The sequence below is a fragment of the Oncorhynchus clarkii genome, chromosome 30 (assembly GCF_045791955.1).
Source record: "Oncorhynchus clarkii lewisi isolate Uvic-CL-2024 chromosome 30, UVic_Ocla_1.0, whole genome shotgun sequence".
Classification (NCBI taxonomy): domain Eukaryota; kingdom Metazoa; phylum Chordata; class Actinopteri; order Salmoniformes; family Salmonidae; genus Oncorhynchus; species Oncorhynchus clarkii.
In genome coordinates this window covers 48,405,497-48,428,023 of record NC_092176.1, presented here as the reverse complement: position 1 = coordinate 48,428,023, position 22,527 = coordinate 48,405,497, and the positions used below count along the sequence as shown (strand labels likewise).

General features: G+C 42.6%; 1 protein-coding gene across 1 annotated transcript in view; it reads left to right on the top strand.

Annotated features, from left to right (window-relative positions):
- Positions 1-22,527, top strand: part of LOC139389572 (ADAM metallopeptidase with thrombospondin type 1 motif, 3) — a 187,995-nt gene that overhangs the window by 43,518 nt on the left and 121,950 nt on the right. Inside the window, exons 5-7 of the mRNA XM_071136391.1 lie at positions 1,200-1,474; positions 19,975-20,058; positions 21,278-21,434. Of these exons, the coding sequence (XP_070992492.1) occupies positions 1,200-1,474; positions 19,975-20,058; positions 21,278-21,434 (516 nt within the window). The remainder of the gene's footprint in view (positions 1-1,199; positions 1,475-19,974; positions 20,059-21,277; positions 21,435-22,527) is intronic.

The window sequence follows — 22,527 nt, the reverse complement described above, 5'->3', positions numbered from 1 at the left end:
TCAATACTCCCATCAATATATTGTCACAACAGCTAGGGATCACCACTCTGTTTCCTTGTCCCTGCACTCAATACTCCCATCAATATATTGTCACAACAGCTAGGGATTACCACCGTGTTCCCTCATCCAAGTGCACAATACTGCCAAACATATTGTCACAACAGCTAGGGATTACCACTGTGTTCCCTCATCCAAGTGCTCAATACTGCCAAACAACATATTGACACATCAGCTTGGGTACACCACTCTTTTCCCTCGTCCCAGGGCTCAATACTGCCAAACAACATATTGTCTGTATGTTGCATGACAGTACTCTTTGTGGTCGATACCTGGATCCTGCCGATTGCCCAATGCCAACAAGTTTGAAAAACATATCTTGCTAGAGATCTAGCTAGTCTAACTAGGTAGCTAACTTGCGAAGGACTGACTACCAGCTTTTGAGAATGCAAGGGGCCATACCAAGTATTGGAGTCAAAAGGGCAAAGGACTAACGTTACCAAGTAAACCAAGCCAAGCTATTTTCCGTGAATGCAAAGCTTTGAAAATGAAAATATATTGTTTAACTTTTTTTCCACAAGTGTGATAGCTAGCTAATGTAGCTACCAATTTAGCTTGCTAGCTCTCGTCAGATTGAAATCCAATCTTTTATCAGGCAGTGAAATTCAAGGGAAGGCCGTTAGCTCACATTAGATAGCTAGTTATAACGTTATATAACAATGTAGCCTACCTTACATTGCTAACTTTCTGGCTAACAACCTAAACACTTTTTATTTCAATATAAAAATGAGATTTATAACCAATGATTCACATTTTTACATGTTCTGAAGACATTGTAAGATGGAATTGATGTATCTTCTTTTTCTGTTATCGCATTCCAAAATCAACCTGGAATGCAACCTAGACTGTGCTCAGAAGGGATGTTGATTGCTGACTGATTTGTCACGTAATTTAGGTTTCTGGGAAATGTTGTTATAATCTAGAACAAACAAGCATTCTAGCCGGAGGGGTCTCCAAGAACACCTCTACACACAAACTCGGCTATCTGAAATCTGAAGTTAAGACATAGCTGTTGGCTAGCTAACCACCCAAATGAAAAGTTAGCAGTCAGCTAGCAAACCACCCAAATAAAAACTTTAACTAAAAAGTTAGCTGTCAGTGAAAAGTTTACAGATAACTGTCTGTTCATCCTTCCTCTCCAGAACCAGAAATAGAGCTGTCCCTACCAGGTGTTCCGGGGATTCCAGACCAGGTGTCCCTGCCAGGTGTTCCGGGGGTTCTAGACCAGCTGTCCCTGCCAGGTGTTCCGGGGGTTCTAGACCAGGTGTCCCGGCAGGTGAACCAGGCGGTGAGGAAGCGCCGCCATGCCGGAGATGACGACTACAACATTGAAGTTCTCCTGGGTGTCGACTATTCCGTGGTGCGTTTCCATGGCAAGGAGCATGTGCAGAACTACCTGCTGACCCTCATGAACATTGTAAGTCACTTCTTCTCTTATCTAACTCTAACCCTCATTGTTAGTCACTTCTCTTATCTAACTCTAACCCTCATTGTTAGTCACTTCTCTTATCTAACTCTAACCCTCATTGTTAGTCGCTTCTCTTATCTAACTCTAACCCTCATTGTTAGTCACTTCTCTTATCGAACTCTAACCCTCATTGTTAGTCACTTCTCTTATCGAATTCTAACCCTCATTGTTAGTCACTTCTCTTTCTCCTCCTGATACATTTAGCTCTGTGTACAGTGCCTTGCAAAATTATTCACCCCCTTGGCATTTTTCCTATTTTCATACATTACAACCTGTTGTTTAAATTGATTTTTATTTTGATTTCATGTAATGGACATACACAAAATAGTCCAAATTGATGAAGTGAAATGAAAAAAATAACTTGTTTAAAAAAATGCAAAAAAATCTAAAATGGAAAAATGGTGCGTGCATATGTATTCTCCCCCTTTTCTATGAAGACCCTAAATAAGATCTGGTGAAACCAATTTTTTTTGTACCTTTTTATTTAATTACACAGATCAGTGAAGAACAAATTCTTATTTTCAATGACGGCCTAGGAACAGTGGGTCAACTGCCTTGTTCAGCGGCATAACAATATATTTTGTACCTTGACAGCTTGGGGATTCGTTTTTGCAACCTTTCGGTTAGTAGTCCAATGCTCCAACCACTAGGCTACCTGCCGCCCCAATTACCTTCAGAAGTCGCATAATTAATTGAATAAAGTCCACCTGTGTGCAATCTAAGTGTCACATGATCTCAGTATATATATGCCTGTTCTGAAAGGCCCCAGTCTGTAACACCACTAAGCAAGAGGCACCACCAATCAAGTGGCACCATGAAGACCAAGGAGCTTTCCAAACAGGTCAGGGACAAAGTTGTGGAGAAGTACAGATCAGGGTTGGGTTATAGAAAAATATGTAAACATTGGACATCCCACAGAGCACCGTTAAATCCATTGTTAAAAAATGGAAAGAATATGGCACAACAGCAAACCTGCCAAGAGAGGGCCGCCCACCAAAACTCACAGACCAGGCATGGATGGCATTAATCAGAGAGGCAACAAAGAGACCAAAGAAAATCCTGAAGGAGCTGCAAAGCTCCACAGCGGAGATTGGATTATCTGTCCATAGGACCTTTTTAAGCCGTACACTCCAGAGCTGGGCTTTACGGAAGAGTGGCCAGAAAAAAGCCATTGCTTAAAGAAAAAAATAAGCAAACACATTTGGTGTTCGCCAAAAGACATAGGGGAGACTCCTCAAACATATGGAAGAAGGTACTCTGGCCAGATGAGACTAAAATTGATAGTTTTGGCCATCAAGGAAAATGCTACGTATGTCTGGCACCAAACCAACATTATCACCCCGAGATTACCATCCCCACAGTGAACCATGGTGGTGGCAGCATCATGCTGTGGGGATGTTTTTCATCAGCAGGGACTGGGAAACTGGTCAGAATTGAAGGAATGATGGATGGCACCAAATTCAGGGAAATTCTTGAGGGAAACTTGTTTCAGTCTTCCAGAGATTTGAGACTGGCACGGAGGTTCACCTTCCAGCAGGACAATAACCCTAAGCATACTGCTAAAGCAACACTCAAGTGGTTTACCTCTTACTTCTACCCCTTCCTTTTTCGAAAATTCTGTTAAAAATCGCGCAACTTTTCAGCGTCCTGCTACTCATGCCAGGAATATAGTATATGCATATGATTAGTATGTGTGGATAGAAAACACTCTGAAGTTTATAAAACTGGTTAAATCACGGCTGTGACTATAACAGATCGTGTGTTTCATTGAAAAACGCAAGAAAAACTGCTCTCTGAAAGCTAAAAATAATTTCCATAAGTCACTTCCACCAGTTATTAAAAGAGAACAGAATTTAATGGCGATCTGCCTGAAATTCATACAAATTCCGCACGATGGCGCCATTGTCCTAATTTTCAATTGAATTAATTGTTGGAAAATCCTTCTATCTGACCTCCAGTTTCCCAGTCTTCACCCGGATGCAGTTGAGGGAGATATTAGAAGCCATTGTTTTTGCAAGTGAAGACCTATTTAAAAGACATCGCCCTGTAATCATTTTGATAGATTATAAACGTTTACTAATACCTAAAGTTGGATTACAAAAGGATTTCGAAGTGTTTTGTGAAAGTTTATCGTCGACTTTTTTAATTTTAAAAAATTACGCAGCGTTTAAAAACGATGATTTTTTCTGAATGACACAGCTTCCATACAAAGCTATTTTGGGTATATATGGACCGATTTAAACGAAAAAAAGACCCAATAGTGATGTTTATGGGGCATATAGGAGTGCCAAGAAAGAAGCTCGTCAAAGGTAATGAATGTTTTATATTTTATTTCTGCGTTTTGGGTAGCGCCGGCTACCGCAAAATCTGTTGTTTACGTGTCGTGCTGGCATTTTGGGGGGTGCATGCTATCAGATAATAGCTTCTCATGCTTTCGCCGAAAAGCATTTTAAAAATCTGACTTGCTGGCTAGGTTCACAACGAGTGTAGCTTTAATTCAATACCCTGCTTGTGAATTTTGATCAAAGATTGAGTTGTAACGAGTACATTTAGCATTTAGCGTAGCGCATTTGCATTTCCAGGGGCATACTTGGGACGTCTGCGTGTCAAGTATGCTCAAGAAGTTAAGGGGAAACATTTAAATGTCTTGGAATGGCCTTGTCAAAGGCCAGACCTCAATCGAATTGAGAATCTATGGTATGACTTAAAGATTGCTGTACACCAGCAGGAACCCATCCAACTTGAAGGAGCTGGAGCAGATTTGCCTTGAGTAATGGGCAAAAATCCCAGTGGCTAGATGTGCCAAGCTTATAGAGACATATCCCAAGGGACTTGCGGCTATAATTGCTACTAAAGGTGGCTCTACAAAGTATGGACTTTGGGGGGGGGGGGGGGGGGGGGTGAATAGTTATGTACACTCAAGTTTTCAGTTTAAAAAAAAACGTATTTCTTGTTTGTTTCACAATAAAAAATATTTTGCATCTTCAAAGTGGTAGGCATGCCAAGGGGGGTGAATACTTTCGCAAGGCACTGTATATTTTTAAATTGTACCTTTTTTACTTCAGGTTTATTCAGTAAATATTTTCTTTAAGAAAATAGAGTTAAAACTGCATCGTTGGTTAAGGGCTTGTAAGTAAACATTTCACCTGTTGCATTCGGCGCATTTGACACATTTATATCTCTTCTTCCTGTTTCTTCTGTTTCCCCCTGCTAAGTTGAGGTCTGTGTATATATCTAGTCTCTGTTATCTCCTGCTAAGCTGAGGTCTATACGTATATATCTAGTCTCTGTTTCCCCCTGCTAAGTTGAGGTCTGTGTATATATCTAGTCTCTGTTTTCTCCTGCTAAGTTGAGGTCTGTGTATATATCTAGTCTCTGTTTCCCCCTGCTAAGTTGAGGTCTGTGTATATCTCTAGTCTCTGTTTTCTCCTGCTAAGTTGAGGTCTGTGTATATATCTAGTCTCTGTTTTCTCCTGCTAAGTTGAGGTCTGTGTATATCTCTAGTCTCTGTTTTCTCCTGCTAAGTTGAGGTCTGTGTATATTTCTAGGCTCTGTTTTCTCCTGCTAAGTTGAGGTCTGTGTATATCTCTAGGCTCTGTTTCCCCCTGCTAAGTTGAGGTCTGTGTATATATCTAGTCTCTGTTTTCTCCTGCTAAGCTGAGGTCTGTGTATATCTAGGCTCTGTTTTCTCCTGCTAAGTTGAGGTCTGTGTATATTTCTAGTCTCTGTTTTCTCCTGCTAAGTTGAGGTCTGTGTATATTTCTAGTCTCTGTTTCCCCCTGCTAAGTTGAGGTCTGTGTATATCTCTAGGCTCTGTTTCCCCCTGCTAAGTTGAGGTCTGTGTATATATCTAGTCTCTGTTTTCTCCTGCTAAGCTGAGGTCTGTGTATATCTCTAGTCTCTGTTTTCTCCTGCTAAGCTGAGGTCTGTGTATATTTCTAGTCTCTGTTTTCTCCTGCTAAGCTGAGGTCTGTGTATATTTCTAGGCTCTGATTTCTCCTGCTAAGTTGAGGTCTGTGTATATTTCTAGTCTCTGTTTTCTCCTGCTAAGTTGAGGTCTGTGTATATATCTAGTCTCTGTTTTCTCCTGCTAAGTTGAGGTCTGTGTATATCTAGACTCTGTTTCCCCGTGCTAAGTTGAGGTCTGTGTATATTTCTAGTCTCTGTTTCCCCCTGCTAAGTTGAGGTCTGTGTATATATCTAGTCTCTGTTTTCTCCTGCTAAGTTGAGGTCTGTGTATATTTCTAGTCTCTGTTTTCTCCTGCTAAGTTGAGGTCTGTGTATATTTCTAGTCTCTGTTTCCCCCTGCTAAGTTGAGGTCTGTGTATATATCTAGTCTCTGTTTTCTCCTGCTAAGTTGAGGTCTGTGTATATTTCTAGTCTCTGTTTTCTCCTGCTAAGCTGAGGTCTGTGTATATCTCTTGACCCTGTTTCCTCTTAATAAGTTGAGGTCTATACGTATATATCTAGTCTCTGTTTTCTCCTGCTAAACTGAGGTCTGTGTATATCTCTTGACCCTGTTTCCTCTTAATAAGTTGAGGTCTATACGTATATATCTAGTCTCTGTTTTCTCCTGCTAAACTGAGGTCTGTACGTATATATCTAGACTGTTTCCCCCTGCTAAGTTGAGGTCTGTGTATATCTAGGCTCTGTTTCCCCTTGCTAAGTTGAGGTCTGTGTATATCTCTTGACCCTTTTTACTCTTAATAAGTTGAGGTCTATACGTATATATCTAGTCTCTGTTTCCCCCTGCTAAGTTGAGGTCTGTGTATATCCCTATCTCTAGTCCCTGTTTCCTCCTGCTAAATTGAGGTCTGTGTAACAGTACCAGTCAAAAGTTTGGACACACCTACTCATTCCAGCTGTTTTCTTTATTTTTACTATTTTCTACATTGGAGAATAATAGTGAAGACATCAAAATGATGAAATAACACATATGGAATCGTGTAGTAACCAAAAAAGTGTTAAACTAATCCAAAAATATTATATTTGAGATTCTTCAAAGTAGCCACGCTTTGCCTTGACAGCTTTGCACACTCTTGGCATTCTCTCAACCAGCTTCACCTGGAATGCTTTTCCAACAGTCTTGAAGGAGTCCCCACATATGCCGAGCACTTGTTGGCTGTTTTTCTTTCACTCTGCAGTCCAACTCATCCCAAACCATCTCAATTAGGTTGAGGTCAGGGGATTGTGGAGGCCAGGTTATCTGATACAGTACTCCATCACTCTTCTTCTTGGTTAAATAGCCCTGACACAGGCTCCCAAGTGGCGCAGTGGTCCCATAGAGCCGTGAACAATTGCCCCAGTGTCGTCCTGGTTTGGGCGGGGTAGGCCGCCATTGTAAATAAGAATTTGTTCTTAACTGACTTGTCTAGTTAAATAAATATTAATTAAAACATTTATAAATATTAAAAATACAGTCTGGAGGTTTGTTGGATCATTGTCCTATTGAAAAACAAATGATAGTCCCACTAAGCGCAAACCAGATGGGATGGAGTATCGCTGCAGAATGCTGTGGTAGCCATGCTGGTTAAGTGTGCCTTGAAATCTAAATAAATCACTGACAGTGTCACCAGCAAAGCACCCCCACACCATCACACCTCCTCCATGCTTCCTGGTGAGAACCACACATGCGGAGATCATCTGTTCACCTACTCTGCGTCTCACAAAGACACGGCAGTTGGAACCAAAAATCTGAAATTTGGACTCATCAGACCAAAGGACAGATTTCCACCGGTCTAATGTCCATTGCTCGTGTGTCTCGGCCCAATCAAGTCTCTTCTTCTTATTGGTGTCCTTTAGTAGTGGTTTCTTTGCAGAAATTTGACCATGAAGGTCTGATTCGCGTAGTCTCCTCTGAACAGTTGATGTTGAGATGTGACTGTTATTTGAACTCTGAAGCATTATTTGGCCTGCAATTTCTGAGGCTGGTTACTCTAATGAACTTATCCTCTGCAGCAGAGGTAACTCTGGGTCTTCCTTTCCTGTGGAGGTCCTCATGAGAGCCAGTTTCATCATAGCGCTTTTTTGCGACTGCACTTGAAGAAACTTGAATGTTCCGCATTGACTGACCTTCGTGTCTTAATGTAATGATGGACTGTTGTTTCTCTTTGCTTATTTGAGCTGTTCTTGCAATAAGGACTTGGTCTTTTACCAAATAGGGCTATCTTCTGTATACATTTCCAACCTGTGACAACACAACTGATTGGCTCAAACTCATTAAGAAGGAAAGAAATTCCACAAATTAACTTTTAACAAGGCACACCTTGTTAATTGAAATGCATTCCAGGTGACTACCTTATGAAGCTGGTTGAGAGAGTGCCAAGAGTCTGCAAAGCTGTCATCAAGGCAAAGGGCGGCTACTTTGAAGAATCTAAAATATACTTTGTGTCACGGTCGTCCTCCTCTTCATCTGAAGAGGAGAGGCGAAAAGGATCTGAGGACCAATACGCGGCGTGGTAAGTGTCCATGGTCAATCTTTAATAAAGAAAGTAGTGAACACTGAAAACTATACAAAACCAGTAAACAAAATAACAACCGTGAAGCTAATCATATGGCCTGTGCTGAAACAAGCCATCAACATAGACAATCACCCACCAACAAACAGTGCAACCCAGGCTACCTAAGTATGATTCTCAATCAGAGACAACTAATGACACCTGCCTCTGATTGAGAACCATACTAGGCCGAAAACATAGAAATGCCCCAAAACATAGAAAAACAAACAGACTGCCCACCCAACTCACGCCCTGACCATACTAAATAAATACAAAACAACGGCAATAAAGGTCAGAACGTGACACTTTGATTTGTTTAACACTGTTTTGGTTACTACATGATGACATATGTGTCATGTGTCATTTCATAGTTTTGATTCTACAATGTAGAAAACTGTAAAAATAAAGAAAAGCCCTTCAATGAGTAGGTGTGTACAACATTTTGACTGGTACTGTATATCTATAATATCTCTACTCTCTGTTTCCTCCTGCTAAGCTGAGGTTTCTGTGTATCTCTAGTACCTGTAGTTCCCGTGTCCTCTGTTTCCTCCTGCTAAGCTGATGTCTGTGTAAATCTCTAATATCTATGCTCTCTGTTTCAGACTGCTAAGCTCAGGTTTCTGTATATCTATAGTTCCTGTTTCCTCTGTTTCCCCCTGCTAAACTGAGGTCTGTGTATATCTCTGGGCCCTGTTCCTCCTGCTAAACTGAGGTGTGTTAATATCTCTAGTAACTCTAGGGCCTGTTTCCTCTGATTCATCTTGCTAAATTGAGGTGTGTGTATCTCTGGGCCCCGTTCCTCCTACTAAACTGAGGTATGTTAATATCTCTAGTAACTCTAAGCCCTGTTTCCTCTGTTTCCCCCTGCTGAACTGAGCTCTGAGTATATCTCTAACGTCTGTTTTCTGTGTTTCCTCTTCCTAAGCTGAGATCAGTGTATGACTCTAATATTGCTAGCATCTCTAGGCCCTGTGTCCTCCTGCTAAATTGAGGTCTGTGTATATCTCTGTCTCTCCACAGCAGAGTAGGGCTAGCTTCCTTTATGATCATGACCCACAGCAGAGTAGAGCTAGCTTCCTTTATGACCATGACCCACAGCAGAGTAGCGCTAGCTTCCTTTATGACCATGACTCAGAGCAGAGTAGGGCTAGCTTCCTTTATGATCATGACCCACAGCAGAGTAGGGCTAGCTTCCTTTATGACCATGACCCACAAGGCTAGCTTCCTTTATGACATGACCCACAGCAGAGTAGGGCTAGCTTCCTTTATGACCATGACCCACAAGGCTAGCTTCCTTTATGACATGACCCACAGCAGAGTAGGGCTAGCTTCCTTTAAGACCATGACCCACAAGGCTAGCTTCCTTTATGACCATGACTCAGAGCAGAGTAGGGCTAGCTTCCTTCAGTACCATGACCCACAGCAGAGTAGGGCTAGCTTCCTTTATGACCATGACTCAGAGCAGAGTAGGGCTAGCTTCCTTTTTGACCATGACCCACAAGGCTAGCTTCCTTTATGACCATGACTCAGAGCAGAGTAGGGCTAGCTTCCTTTATGACCATGACCCACAGCAGAGTAGGGCTAGCTTCCTTTATGCCCATGACCCACAGCAGAGTAGGGCTAGCTTCCTTTATGCCCATGACCCACAGCAGAGTAGGGCTAGCTTCCTTTATGACCATGACCCACAAGGCTAGCTTCCTTTATGACATGACTCAGAGCAGAGTAGGGCTAGCTTCCTTTATGACCATGACCCACAAGGCTAGCTTCCTTTATGACATGACTCAGAGCAGAGTAGGGCTAGCTTCCTTTATGACCATGACCCACAGCAGAGTAGGGCTAGCTTCCTTCAGTACCATGACCTACAGCAGAGTTGGGCTAGCTTCCTTCAGTACCATGACGCACAGCAGAGTTGTGCTAGCTTCCTTCAGTACCAATACCCACAGCAGAGTTGGGCTAGCTTCCTTCAGTACCATGACCCACAGCAGAGTTGGCCTGTTTACTATATTTCTGTTAAACACTGGTCCTAGCTGGTGAGCTGTTTGTTGCTTTTATGTATTTAGTTTTTGTGCTTTTGCTCTGTCTATCTGTCTGCTACGTGTTGCTTGTCCTATGTTGCTCTGTCTATCCGTCTGCTACGTGTTGCTTGTCCTATGTCTGTCTGTCTGGTACGGTGCATTCTGAAAGTGTTCTGACCCCTTGACGTTTTCCACATTTTGTTACGTTATAGCCTTATTTGAAAATGTATTAAATAAAACAACATATCCTCATCAAATCCTCAAAGTGAAAACAGGTTTTTAGAAATGTTAGCTAATTTATAAAAAAATGAATACAGAAATACCTTATTTACATAAGTATTCAGACGCAATGCTATGAGACTCAACATTGAGCTCAGGTGCATCCTTTCCATTGAGATGTGTCTACCACTTGATTAGAGTCCACCTGTGGTAAATTCAATTGAATTGACATTATTTGGAAAAGCACACACCTGTCTATATAAGGCCCCACTATTGACAGTGCATGTCAGAGCAAAAACCAGATCGAGGAAATTGTCCTAGAGCTCCGAGACCGTATTGTGTTGAGGCACAGATCTGGGGAAGGGTAATCAAACATTTCTCCAGAATTGAAGGTCCCCAAGGACACAGTGGCCTCCATCACAGTGGCTCCCAAGTGGTGCAGCACTGCATCTCAGTGCTTGAGGCGTCACTACAGACACCCTGGTTCAAATCCAGGCTGCATCCCAGCTGGTCGGGATTGGGTGTCCCATAGGGCAGTGCACAATTGGCCCAGCGTTGTCTGAGTTTGGCCAGTGTGGGCCATCATTGTAAATAAGAATTTGTTCTTAAAACCTCTTAGCGTGCGGATCCTTCTAGTGGGATCAAATTTGATAACATCTGGTGAAATCGGAGAGCACAAAATCGTAATATTAAACATTCATGAAAATACAAGTGTCATACGTGATTCTTTAGCTTAGAATCTTGGTAATCGAGCCGCGTTGTCCGATTTACAATAGGCTTTACGGCGAAAGCATAGCATTCGATTATCTGAGGACAGCGCCTCACAACAACATATGTTTTCAAACCAGCACAGGCATCACAAAATCATAAATAGTGATAAAATAAATCACTTACCTTTGAAGATCTTCCTCTGTTTGCAATCCCAAAGATCCCAGCTACAGAATGAATGGTTGTTTTGTTTGATAACGTCCTTCTTTATATCCCAAAAAGTAAATTTAGTAGGCGTCATTGAGTTCAGTAGTCCACCCGTTCAACATGCAGACAGAAGTCCCAAAAGTTAACGGTAAAGTTTGTCCAAACAAGTCAAACAATGTTTCTAATTAATCATCAGGTAGTCTAATATCTAAATAAATAATAATAATTCATACGGAGAATAGAATGTTCAATAGGGAAGGAAAATAACGAAAGGCACGCTCTCGTTCACGCACGCAAAGAGACTACTTTTGCCTTAGTGCTCCACATGGATAAACTACTATTCCTCGTTGGTTTTTCAAAAAACTAGCCTGAAACCATGTATAAAGACTATTGACATCCAGTGGAAGCCATAGGAACTGCAATCTGGGAGGCAGAAGTCATAGTTTTCAATAGCTTCACATTTGAAGTGGATGGGAGCTCAAAAATAAAAAATCCGGATTGACCTTCGTTGGGTTTTTGCCTGCTATATCAGTTCTGTTTTACTCACAAACATTATGTTAACAGTTTTAGAAACTTCAGAGTGTTTTCTATCCAATGCTACCAATTATATGCATATCCTATCTTCTGGGCCTGAGTAACAGGCAGTTTACTTTGGGCATGTCAGTCATCTGATTTTCCGAAAAAAACCAGTCTCCAAAACAGGTTAACTGACTTGTCTAGTTAAATAAAGGTTAAATAAAGTACTTTGCTCTGTTTATCTTTCCCTCGATCCTGACCTATCTCCCAGTCCTTGCCTTTGAAAAACATCCCCACAACATGATGCTGCCAACACCATGCTTCACCATAGGGATGATATCAGGTGTCATGACATTGGCCTGGGGGTAGGTTTATGACAGTCATAAATACCTCTTCCACCCCCTTTTTCCTCTCTCTACCCTACTGATGTGAAATTTGAAAACCCCTTGGTTAACATAGAGATTCTGGGAACATCAGAAGGTGGGGGGAAATTAACTATATTCTGGTAATCCGACCAATTGAACATATGCGGTGGTACTTAATGAATATGATGTCAGTTCGGTTGTCATCTGGGACATTCTCATCAATGATAGGATGACAAACTCTACAGTGGAAAGTCTACACATCAGAGTTATCGGATTCACATGGAATTGTTGTTCAACTGAAATGTTTGAATATAAAATTATTGGTGAAGAGATTAAATGTAATTTTAGCTTCCAAATGAGAGATTTGGGTTTTCATAAGGTTAGGGCTCTGCTCAATCAGTGGCCCGCCCCTGTGAACAGACATAGGTTATACAACTTTTCAGACACACCCTTCTCGCTCCACAATATGAAGCCTTGACGAAAATGTTACCTCCTGTTCCAAGTACGTGAGGTCTGCAGCCTCTGCGTTAAAAGGACTAACATGTCAACTACAGAACTAAGCCAATCTCAGCGTGAGCTTTGGTGCAAATGGTATGAACTTGGAACTCTTATTCACTACAGAAGTGATACCTCCTAGCCATTGAGTTAGCAACAGCAGCTGTAAACGCGGGCTACGAAAGAACAGACAGAGTATCCCGTCTACCACACAACGACGTTACTACAATGCATTCAATTGACCACCAGAGACATTCTTCAAAGGACAAAGGACTCGGTTTGGCAACACGGCCTTCCATCTACCACCAACCTACCGAAGCGCAGCTCAGAGTAAATATTTATTGCATTTTCCTTTTCCAAATGGCCGGTAATTTAGAATGCATAAGATACTGTATTTACTATAGCACAGCTTCTCCCTTTGTCCCTCAGTCTTCATGCTCTTTCACTCAAACCCAGCCCTTTTTCTTTTGTGTAACCAGCTGTCATATCTGTTCCGCCCTGTAGGGACGTTTTCCTTTATGACGTCATTTGTAATCAAGGTATAATTAATTCTGTGTATATGTAATTCTGTGTGATTAGTTAGGTATTTAGTTAATAAATAATGAAACCCAATTTTGTATTGCTGATTCAACTTGTTAGCCAGGGTTCGTGAAGATAACCAAGAATGTACAACTTTCAGAAGAGACTGAATTAAGGTGACGATTAATATTGACTGCTATTGATGTAAAATATTACTAGGTCTTTAAGAGTTTATTCGGAAGATAACAGCTCTAGTTAATTACATTTACATGATTAGCTCAATCAGGTAATATTAATTACGGAGAAAAGATTTTATAGAATAGCATGTCAAATCACTTAATCTGGCATAGCCAAAGACACGACACAGGTTTCCTCCAGATGTGACGCTTGGCATTCAGGACAAAGGGTTCAATCTTGGTTTCATCAGACCAGAGAATCTTGTTTCTCATGGTCTGATAGTCTTTAGGTGCCTTTTGGCAAACTCCAAGCGGGCTGTCATGTGTCTTTTACTGAGTGGCTTCCGTCTGGCCTCTCTACCATAAAGGCCTGATTCGTGGAGTGCTGCAGAGATGGTTGTCCTTCTGGAAGGTTCTCCCATCTCCACAGAGGAACTCTGGAGCTCTTTCAGAGTGACCATTGGGTTTTTGGTAATTTCCCCGCTCCAGGAAGAGTCTTGGTGGTGCCAAACTTCTTCCATTTAAGAATATAAGAACAAATTCTTATTTAAAATGACAGCCTACCAAAATGCAAAAGGCCTCCTGCGGCGATGGGGGCTGGGATTAAAAATGTATGACAACACAAATAACGACAAGAGACACCACAACACTACATAAAGAGAGACCTAAGACAACAACATAGCATGTGACACAGAGAGAGCCTTGATGAAAAAATGCTCCAGCACGATCAGGACTTAGACTATTGCGAAGGTTCACCTTCCAGCAGGACAGTGACCCTAAGCACACAGACGTGACAATGCAGGAGTTGCTTCGGGATAAGTCTCTGAATGTCCGTGAGTGGCCAAGCCAGAGCCCGGACTTGAACCCGATCAAACATCTCTGGAGAGACCTGAAAATAGATTTGCAGTGACGCATCCAATACAGTCTGACAGAGCTTGAGAGGAAAAATGGGAGAAACTGAAGAATGGGATAAACTCCCCAAATACAGGTGTGCCAACGCTTGTAGCATCATACCCAAGAATGCTCAAGGCTGCAATTGCTGCCAAAGGTGCTTTTATTTATTTAATTTATTTTTTATTTTCTTATTTCACCAGGTAGGCCAGTTGAGAACAAGTTCTCATTTACAAATGCGACCTGGCCAAAATAAAGCAAAGCAGTGCGACAAAAACAACAACACAGAGTTACACATAGGATAAACAAAATATACAGTCAATAACACAATAGAAAAATCTATGTACAGTGTGTGCAAATGTAGTAAAATTAGGGAGGTAAGGCAATAAATAGGCCATAGTTGCGAAAAAGTTACAATTTAGCATTGACACTGGATTGATAGATGTGCAGATGATGATGTGCTGTTAGAGACATTGGGGTGCAAAAGAGCAACAAAAATACAACAATATGGGGATGATGTAGTTGGGTGGGGAATTTACAGATGGGCTGTGTACAGGTGCAGTGATCGGTACGCCGCAATGACAGCTGATGCTTAAAGTTAGTGAGGGAGATATAAGTCTCCGGCTTCAGTGATTTTTGCAATTCATTCCAGTCATTGGCAGCAGAGAACTGGAAGGAAAGGCGGCCGAAGGAGGTGTTGGCTTTGGGGATGGCCAGTGAAATATACCTGCTGGAGCGCGTGCTACGGGTGGGTGTTGCTATGGTGACCAGTGAGCTGAGATATGGCGGGGCTTTACCTAGCAAAGACTTATAGATGACCTGGAGCCAGTGGATTTGGTGACGAATATGTAGTGAGGGCCAGCCAACGAGAGCATACAGGTCACAGTGGTGGGTACTATATGGGGCTTTGGTGACAAAACCGATGGCACTGTGATAGACTACATCCAATTTGCTGAGTAGAGTGTTGGAAGCTATTTTGTAAATGACATTGCTGAAGTCGAGGATTGGTAGGATAGTCAGTTTTACGAGGGTATGTTTGGCAGCATGAGTGAAGGAGGCTTTGTTGCAAAATAGGAAGCCGATTCTAGATTTGATTTTGGATTGGAGATGTTTAATGTGGGTCTGGAAGGAGAGTTTACAGTCTAACTAGACACCTAGGTACTTGTAGATGTCCATAAATAAAGTCAGAACCGTCCAGAGCAGTGATGCATACATTTAGTTTTACTTGCATTTAAGTGCAGTTGGAGGCCACGGAAGGAGAGTTGTATGGCATTGAAGCTTGTTTGGAGGTTTGTTAACACAGTGTCCAAAGAAGGGCCAGATGTATACAGAATGGTGTCGTCTGCGTAGATTTGGATCAGAGAATCACCAGCAGCAAGAGCGACATCATTGATGTATACAGTGAAAAGAGTCGGTCCGAGAATTGAACCCTGTGGCACCCCCATAGAGACTGCCATAGGTCCGGACAACAGGCCCTCCGATTTGACACATGGAACTCTATCTGAGAAGCAGTTGGTGAACCAGGTGAGACAGTCATTTGAGAAACCAAGGGTATTGAGTCTGCTGATAAGAATGCGGTGATTGACAGAGTCGAAAGCCTTGGCCAGGTCGATGAAGACAGCTGCACAGTACTGTCTTTTATCGATGGCGGTTATGATATCGTTTAGGACGTTGAGCGTGGCTAAGGTGCACACACTACAAGCTCGGAAACCAGATTGCATTGCGGAAAAGGTACGGTGGGTTTCGAAATGGTCGGTGATTTGTTTGTTAACTTGGCTTTCTAAGACTTTAGAAAGGCAGGGCAGGATGGATATTGGTCTGTAACATTTTGGGTTTAGAGTGCCACCCCCTTTAAAGAGGGGGATCACCGTTGCAGCTTTCCAATCTTTATGGGTTATGGGAGAGGGTCCAGATTGTCTAGCCCAGCTGATTTGTAGGGGTCCAGATTTTGCAGCTCTTTCAGAACATTTTGGGTGAAGGAGAAGCGAGGGGAGGCTTGGGAAGTTGATCGGGGTAGGGGTAGCCAGGTGGAAAGCATGGCCAGCCGTAGAAAAATTATTTTTGAAATTCTCTATGATTATTATTAGACATCGATAGGTTGGTGGTGCTTCAACAAAGTACTGAGTAAATGGTCTGAATATGTATGTAATTGTGATATTTCAGTTTTTTGCTTTGTCATTATGGGGTATTGTGTGTAGATTGATGAGGAAAAAAACAATTTAATATATTTTAGAATAAAGTTGTAACGTAACAAAATGTGGAAAAGTCAAGGGGTCTGAATTATTTCTGAATGCACTCTACGTGTTGCTTGTCCCATGTAGCTCTGTCTATCTCTTTGTCTCTCTGATACATGCTGCTTTTCCTATGTTGCCATGTGTGATGTTTTTAAATAAACTCTACCTGTCTGAATCTCTCTGCACCTCTCTAAACCTGTCTGAATCTCTCTGAACCTCCCTAAACCTGTGTGTACTGATGCGAGAGGTGTCATCCAGCCATTACATTGTCTAGCTTCTCTTCTCACCTACAGAAGAGACCAGAGGTGTGAGGCAAAGTGGATTCTCAGTGTGCTCCACTGTTCATCATACAATGTACAGAAATATAATAATAATGTCAGTACCCCTGTAGGGCAGAACTCTGGGTCATCAGAGTGTATATATCCCCATGTATATATCTTTATATATTTATATATTTATATTTATATATATTTATATATATATATATATATATATATTTATATTTATATTTATATATTTTTCTTCGCATATCTTTTTTTATCTTTTTCTAAACCTCAACTTCAAACTACTCTCCTGCAACCTCTCCCAATGTTGTGTGGATCTACTTTTTTCCCAAGGTATTTTTCTTTACTTCTGAACCGGAATCCCCCAACAGAAACTAGCCAGCTCACTAGCTACTAGCTAGTAGTCAGCTAACCACTGCTAGCGGTCATCAGCTAACCTTAGCTCGGAAAGCTCTTGCCACTTTGTACAACGCGACTCAAACCAGAGCATACCGGACCTATTTTCTCTCCATATCCCCGGATACCTACCGCAAGCTCTGGACCTTTTCACCTGGATCATCGCTGATAGCTAGCTAACGTCTCTGTCCCGAAGCAAACACCAATTAGCCTGGAGCTAGCCCATGCTAGGCCAATTTCCCGGCTAGCTGAAGAGGTCCATCAGCCACTCCTGGGCTACAATACCTATTTTGCCAATAGGCCTGGACCCCTTTTACTGCCGGTACAGTGCTCCTTCACGACTGGACTACCTACGTAATCTGTCCGAAGGGGTGATTCAACTGGCTCCTACATCGCGGCGTCCCCTGAATGTCCATCTGCTAGCATGCTAGCTGCGGCCCGCTTGCTGTCTAGAGAATATCGGACTGTTAGCTGAAGAGATCCATCGGCCAATTTCTTGGGCCACTATACCTATTTTGCCAATTGGACTGGACCTCTTTGCTACACTTAACCCTCCTAATCCATCACGACTGGTCTAACCACACAAGGAGACTCCGCACGAGGAGGCTATAACAGGAACAGATATAGCCCTTGGTTCACTCCAGACGTGACTGCCCTTGACAAGCACAAAAACATCCTGTGGCGTACTGCATTAGCATCGAATAGCCCCCTTGATATGCAACTTTTCGAGGAAGTTAGGAACCAATATACACTGGCAGTTAGCTTTAGCTTTCCTATCTTTTTAAAACAGAAATTTGCATCCTGTAGCACAAACTCAAAAAAGTTCTGGGACACTGTAAAGTCCATGGAGAATACGTGCACATCCTCCCAGCTGCCAACTGCACTGAGGCTAGGAAACACTGTCACCACCGATAAATCCACTATAATGAAGAATTTTAGTAAGCATTTTTCTACGGCTGGCCATGCTTTCCACCTGGCTACCCCTACCCCGATCAACTGCCCAAGCCTCCCCTCACTTCTCCTTCACCCAAATCCAGATAGCTGTTGTTCTGAAAGAGCTGCAAGACATTACTGTGCAGCCATATTCATCGACCTGGCCAAGGCTTTCGACTCGGTCAGTCCCCACATTCTTATCAGCAGACTCAATACCCTTGGTTTCTCAAATGACTGCCTCACCTGGTTCACCAACTACTTTTCTGATAGAGTTCAGTGTGTCAAATCGGAGGGGCTGTTGTCCGGACCTCTGACGGTCTCTATGGGGGTGCCACACGGTTCAATTCTCAGGCCGACTTTCTTCTCTGTATACATCAATGATGTTGCTCTTGCTGCTAGTGATTATCTGATCCACCTCTACGCAGAGAGACACCATTCTGTATACCTCTGGCCCTTCTTTGGACACTGTGTTAACTAACCTTCAGACGAGCTTCACTGCGACCTGTACGCTCTCGTTGGCTGGCCCTCGCTTCATACTCGTCGCCAAGCCCACTGGCTCCAGGTCATCTACAAGTCTTTGCTAGGTAAAGCCCCGCCTTATCTCAGCTCACCGGTCACCATATTAGCACCCACTCGTAGCACACGCTCCAGCAGGTATATCTCACTGGTCATCCCCCAAAGCCGATTCCTCCTTTGGCCGCCTTGCCTTCCAGTTCTCTGCTGCCAATGACTGGAACGAACTGCAAAAATCACTGAAGCTGGAGACTCATATCTCCCTCACTAACCTTAAGCACCAGCTGTCAGAGCAGCTCACATATCACTGCACCTGTACATAGCCCATCTCTAAATATCCCACCCAACTACCTCATCCCCATACTGTATTTATTTATATTTCTTGCTCCTTTGCACCCCAGTGTCTCTACTTGCACATTCATCTTCTGCACATCTATCACTCCAGTGTTTAATTGGTATGTTGTAATTACTTAGCCACCATGGCCTATTTATTGCCATACCTCCCTTATCTTACTTCATTTGCACACACTGTATATAGACTTTTTATACTGTATCATTGACTGTATGTTTGTTTATTCCATGTGTAACTCTGTGTTGTTTGTGTCGCACTGCTTTGCTTTATCTTGGCCAGGTCGCAGTTGTAAATGAGAACTTGTTCTCAACTAGCCTACCTGGTTAAATAAAGGTGTTCTCAACTAGCCTACCTGGTTAAATAAAGGTGTTCTCAACTAGCCTACCTGGTTAAATAAAGGTGTTCTCAACTAGCCTACCTGGTTAAATAAAGGTGTTCTCAACTAGCCTACCTGGTTAAATAAAGGTGTTCTCAACTAGCCTACCTGGTTAAATAAAGGTGTTCTCAACTAGCCTACCTGGTTAAATAAAGGTGTTCTCAACTAGCCTACCTGGTTAAATAAAGGTGTTCTCAACTAGCCTACCTGGTTAAATAAAGGTGTTCTCAACTAGCCTACCTGGTTAAATAAAGGTGTTCTCAACTAGCCTACCTGGTTAAATAAAGGTGAAATAAAATAAAGAAGATGTGAAGGAGAGAGACTTTGTATTCAATTAATTGTCTCCTCCTCACGCATCGACTCGCTGTCTAACTGTCTTTGTCTTCCTGTCTGTTTCAATACTGTCTTACTATCTATTTCAATACCATATTGCCGTCTGTTTCAATACTGTCTTACTGTCTGACTGCCTGTTTCCGTCCTGTATTGCTGTGTGTTTCAGTCCTGTCTTACAATCTGTTTCAGTTCTGTCTTGCTGAGTATTTCAGTCATGTCTTGCAGAGTGTTTCAGTCCTGTCTTGCCGAGTGTTTCAGTCCTGTCTTGCCGAGTGTTTCAGTCCTGTCTTGCCGAGTGTTTCAGTCCTGTCTTGCCGAGTGTTTCAGTCCTGTCTTGCCGAGTGTTTCAGTCCTGTCTTGCCGAGTGTTTCAGTCCTGTCTTGCCATATGTTTTCGATCCTGTCTTGCTGTTTGTTTCAGGTGAATGAGATCTACCACGATGAGTCTCTAGGAGTCCATATTAATGTGGTGTTGGTGAGGATGATCATGCTGGGCTATGCTAAGGTAGGCTTTAAAGATACCGCTTCGATAAAGCTCTAAATAGGATACCACTTAGAATAGTATTCTATCCACAATTATTATATCCAGTACAGTGAGTACATACAGTTACAGCCAGTGGTGTGTATTCATGGATGCCAAGGGAAGCCAGGCTTCCACAAAAAAAATGTGTTTCATAGTTGTCCTTCAATTCGGAAAAGGCTGAATGTATCTTACTGGAGAAAGCATCCGAGCTAGCGAAACAGCGCCCCTCTGTCTCAGTATGTGTTGGCCATCTATCTGATGCTATCTGGTCAAAAAGAGTATGACATTGTTGCTGCCCGTGGCATTGAATACAAGAGAAACCAGCGAGCATTTGGCCTTCCTTGACAACATATTAATATTAGTCAATCAGCATTGAGCTAAACTGAGTGAGCTTAATTTATCAAAACAAATGTGTCAAGGGAAGCCAGTTTGGATTTGGCTTCACTCCAATCACAAGCCAAATGTAATTTACCAAAAAAAATTGAATTGTTGCATCTCGTTGTGTCATTGGCCTCCAATAGCTAGTTAACTAGCTAAAATGGTCCCTTTCCTAAATTACCCATAGATGGAGATAGGGATTTGTGGTTTTACTTAATTCTCCGTACTCGCCAATGATTTTAATGACAATTCTGATCCAACCATAAATTCATGCATTGTGCCCCTGGTCTGAGAGGATGGAAGTTCAAAATGTTGCTTGATGTAATAGGCTAATGTTAACTAGCTGGCCTGGGGCACCGTTGCCCCAAGGAAATTAGCCTAGCGAGCAAGCAGTTTAGTCAGGTAGCCTAGGACAACAAAAACTAGAAGTGTGTACTGTATGACAGAGTCATGAAAGAGAGGGGGGCGGTATTTCTGGGTGAGTCAATATGCTTTGTGGACTTCAATGGACAGATGTTGCTATCCAGTTTTGTGATGAACCAAAGGTGTGGTTTAATTTATTCTGCCATTTATTGTCTCTGCCTTTAGGCCTATATATCACGGTGTCAAGGCATATAAATTAACAGGTTATAGAGAACACAATTATCACAACACACATGTTGTAATATGTCTTTTTAGGGGGGTCTTGGCTTCCCCAGTGATTTTACCCATGCACCACTACTGGTTACAGCATGTGTTTGTGATTCTTGAGGGAATTGAACCCATGACCTTGGTGTTGCTAACACCATGCTATCAGGTTCTAACAGTTTGTCTGTCCTGTCAGTCCATCAGCCTGATAGAACGAGGGAACCCGTCCAGGAGTCTGGAGAACGTGTGTCGCTGGGCGTTCGTTCAGCAGAAGGCAGACCATGACCATTCTGAGCACCATGATCACGCCATCTTCCTGACCAGACAGGGCTTTGGACCCACAGGCATGCAGGGTAAGACCACGACCCCTGGTCCCTAACTCTGACCCTAACCCGTACCTCTAACCCCCTGGAATGTAGGGTTGGTCCAGGATTACCCCATGTGTACTGCTTCCTCCTCCTGTCAGTCTTACTGACTTCATTCCAGCTCCCTACCGGGCCTGCAGTGTTCTGAAAACGTTAAGTCACATAGTGTTTGAAGAAGCCCTCCTAATGTTACTCTTAGTACTATTTGTTGAAGCAGCCAGTTGCACTATTTGATGTTTAACTATATTTGCTAGTTGTTGAATGTGCCCAACAGAGGTGTTAGCTAGTCAACCTGGTGATCACAGTTGTATTTGATTTTAGACATGCTGGATTCATTTGTTATACCAGAGTTGCTCTGAAGAACAGTCTGTTGTATCTTCCACCAACATTTATAGTTTCAGGCTCTCATTTTTCATACCAAGTTATCCATTTATTTTGTATTTATTTGTTTGCACCAAAGATTATAACAGTACATGACCAAGATGTTCAAACGTTCATAGATGACCAGCAGGGTCAGATTATAATAATCACAGTGGTTGTAGAGGGTGCAACAGGTCAGCCCCTCAGGAGTAAATGTCAGCTGGCTTTTCATAGCCGATCATTCAGAGTTAGAGACAGCAGGTGTGGTAGAGAGAGTCCAAAACAGCAGGTCCGGGACAGAGTAGCACGTCCGGTGAACAGGTTCCATAGCCACAGGCAGAACAGTTGAAATTGGCGCAGTAGCATGACCAGGTGGACTGGGGACACCAGGTAGTCCTGAGGCATGGTCCTAGGGCTCAGGTCCTCTGAGAGAAAGAGAGATAAAGAGAGAAAAAGAGAAAATTAGCATACTTAAATTCACACAGGACACCGGATAAGACAGGAGAAATACTCAGACAGACTGACCCTAGCCACCGACACATAATCTACTGCAGCATAAATACTGGAGACTGAGACAGGAGGGGTTTGGAGACACTGTGGCCCCCTCCGATGATACCCCCAAGCAGGGCCAAACAGGCAGTATATAACCCCACCCACTTTGCCAAAGCACAGCCCTCACACCACTAGAAGAATATCTTCAACCACCAACTTACTACCCTGA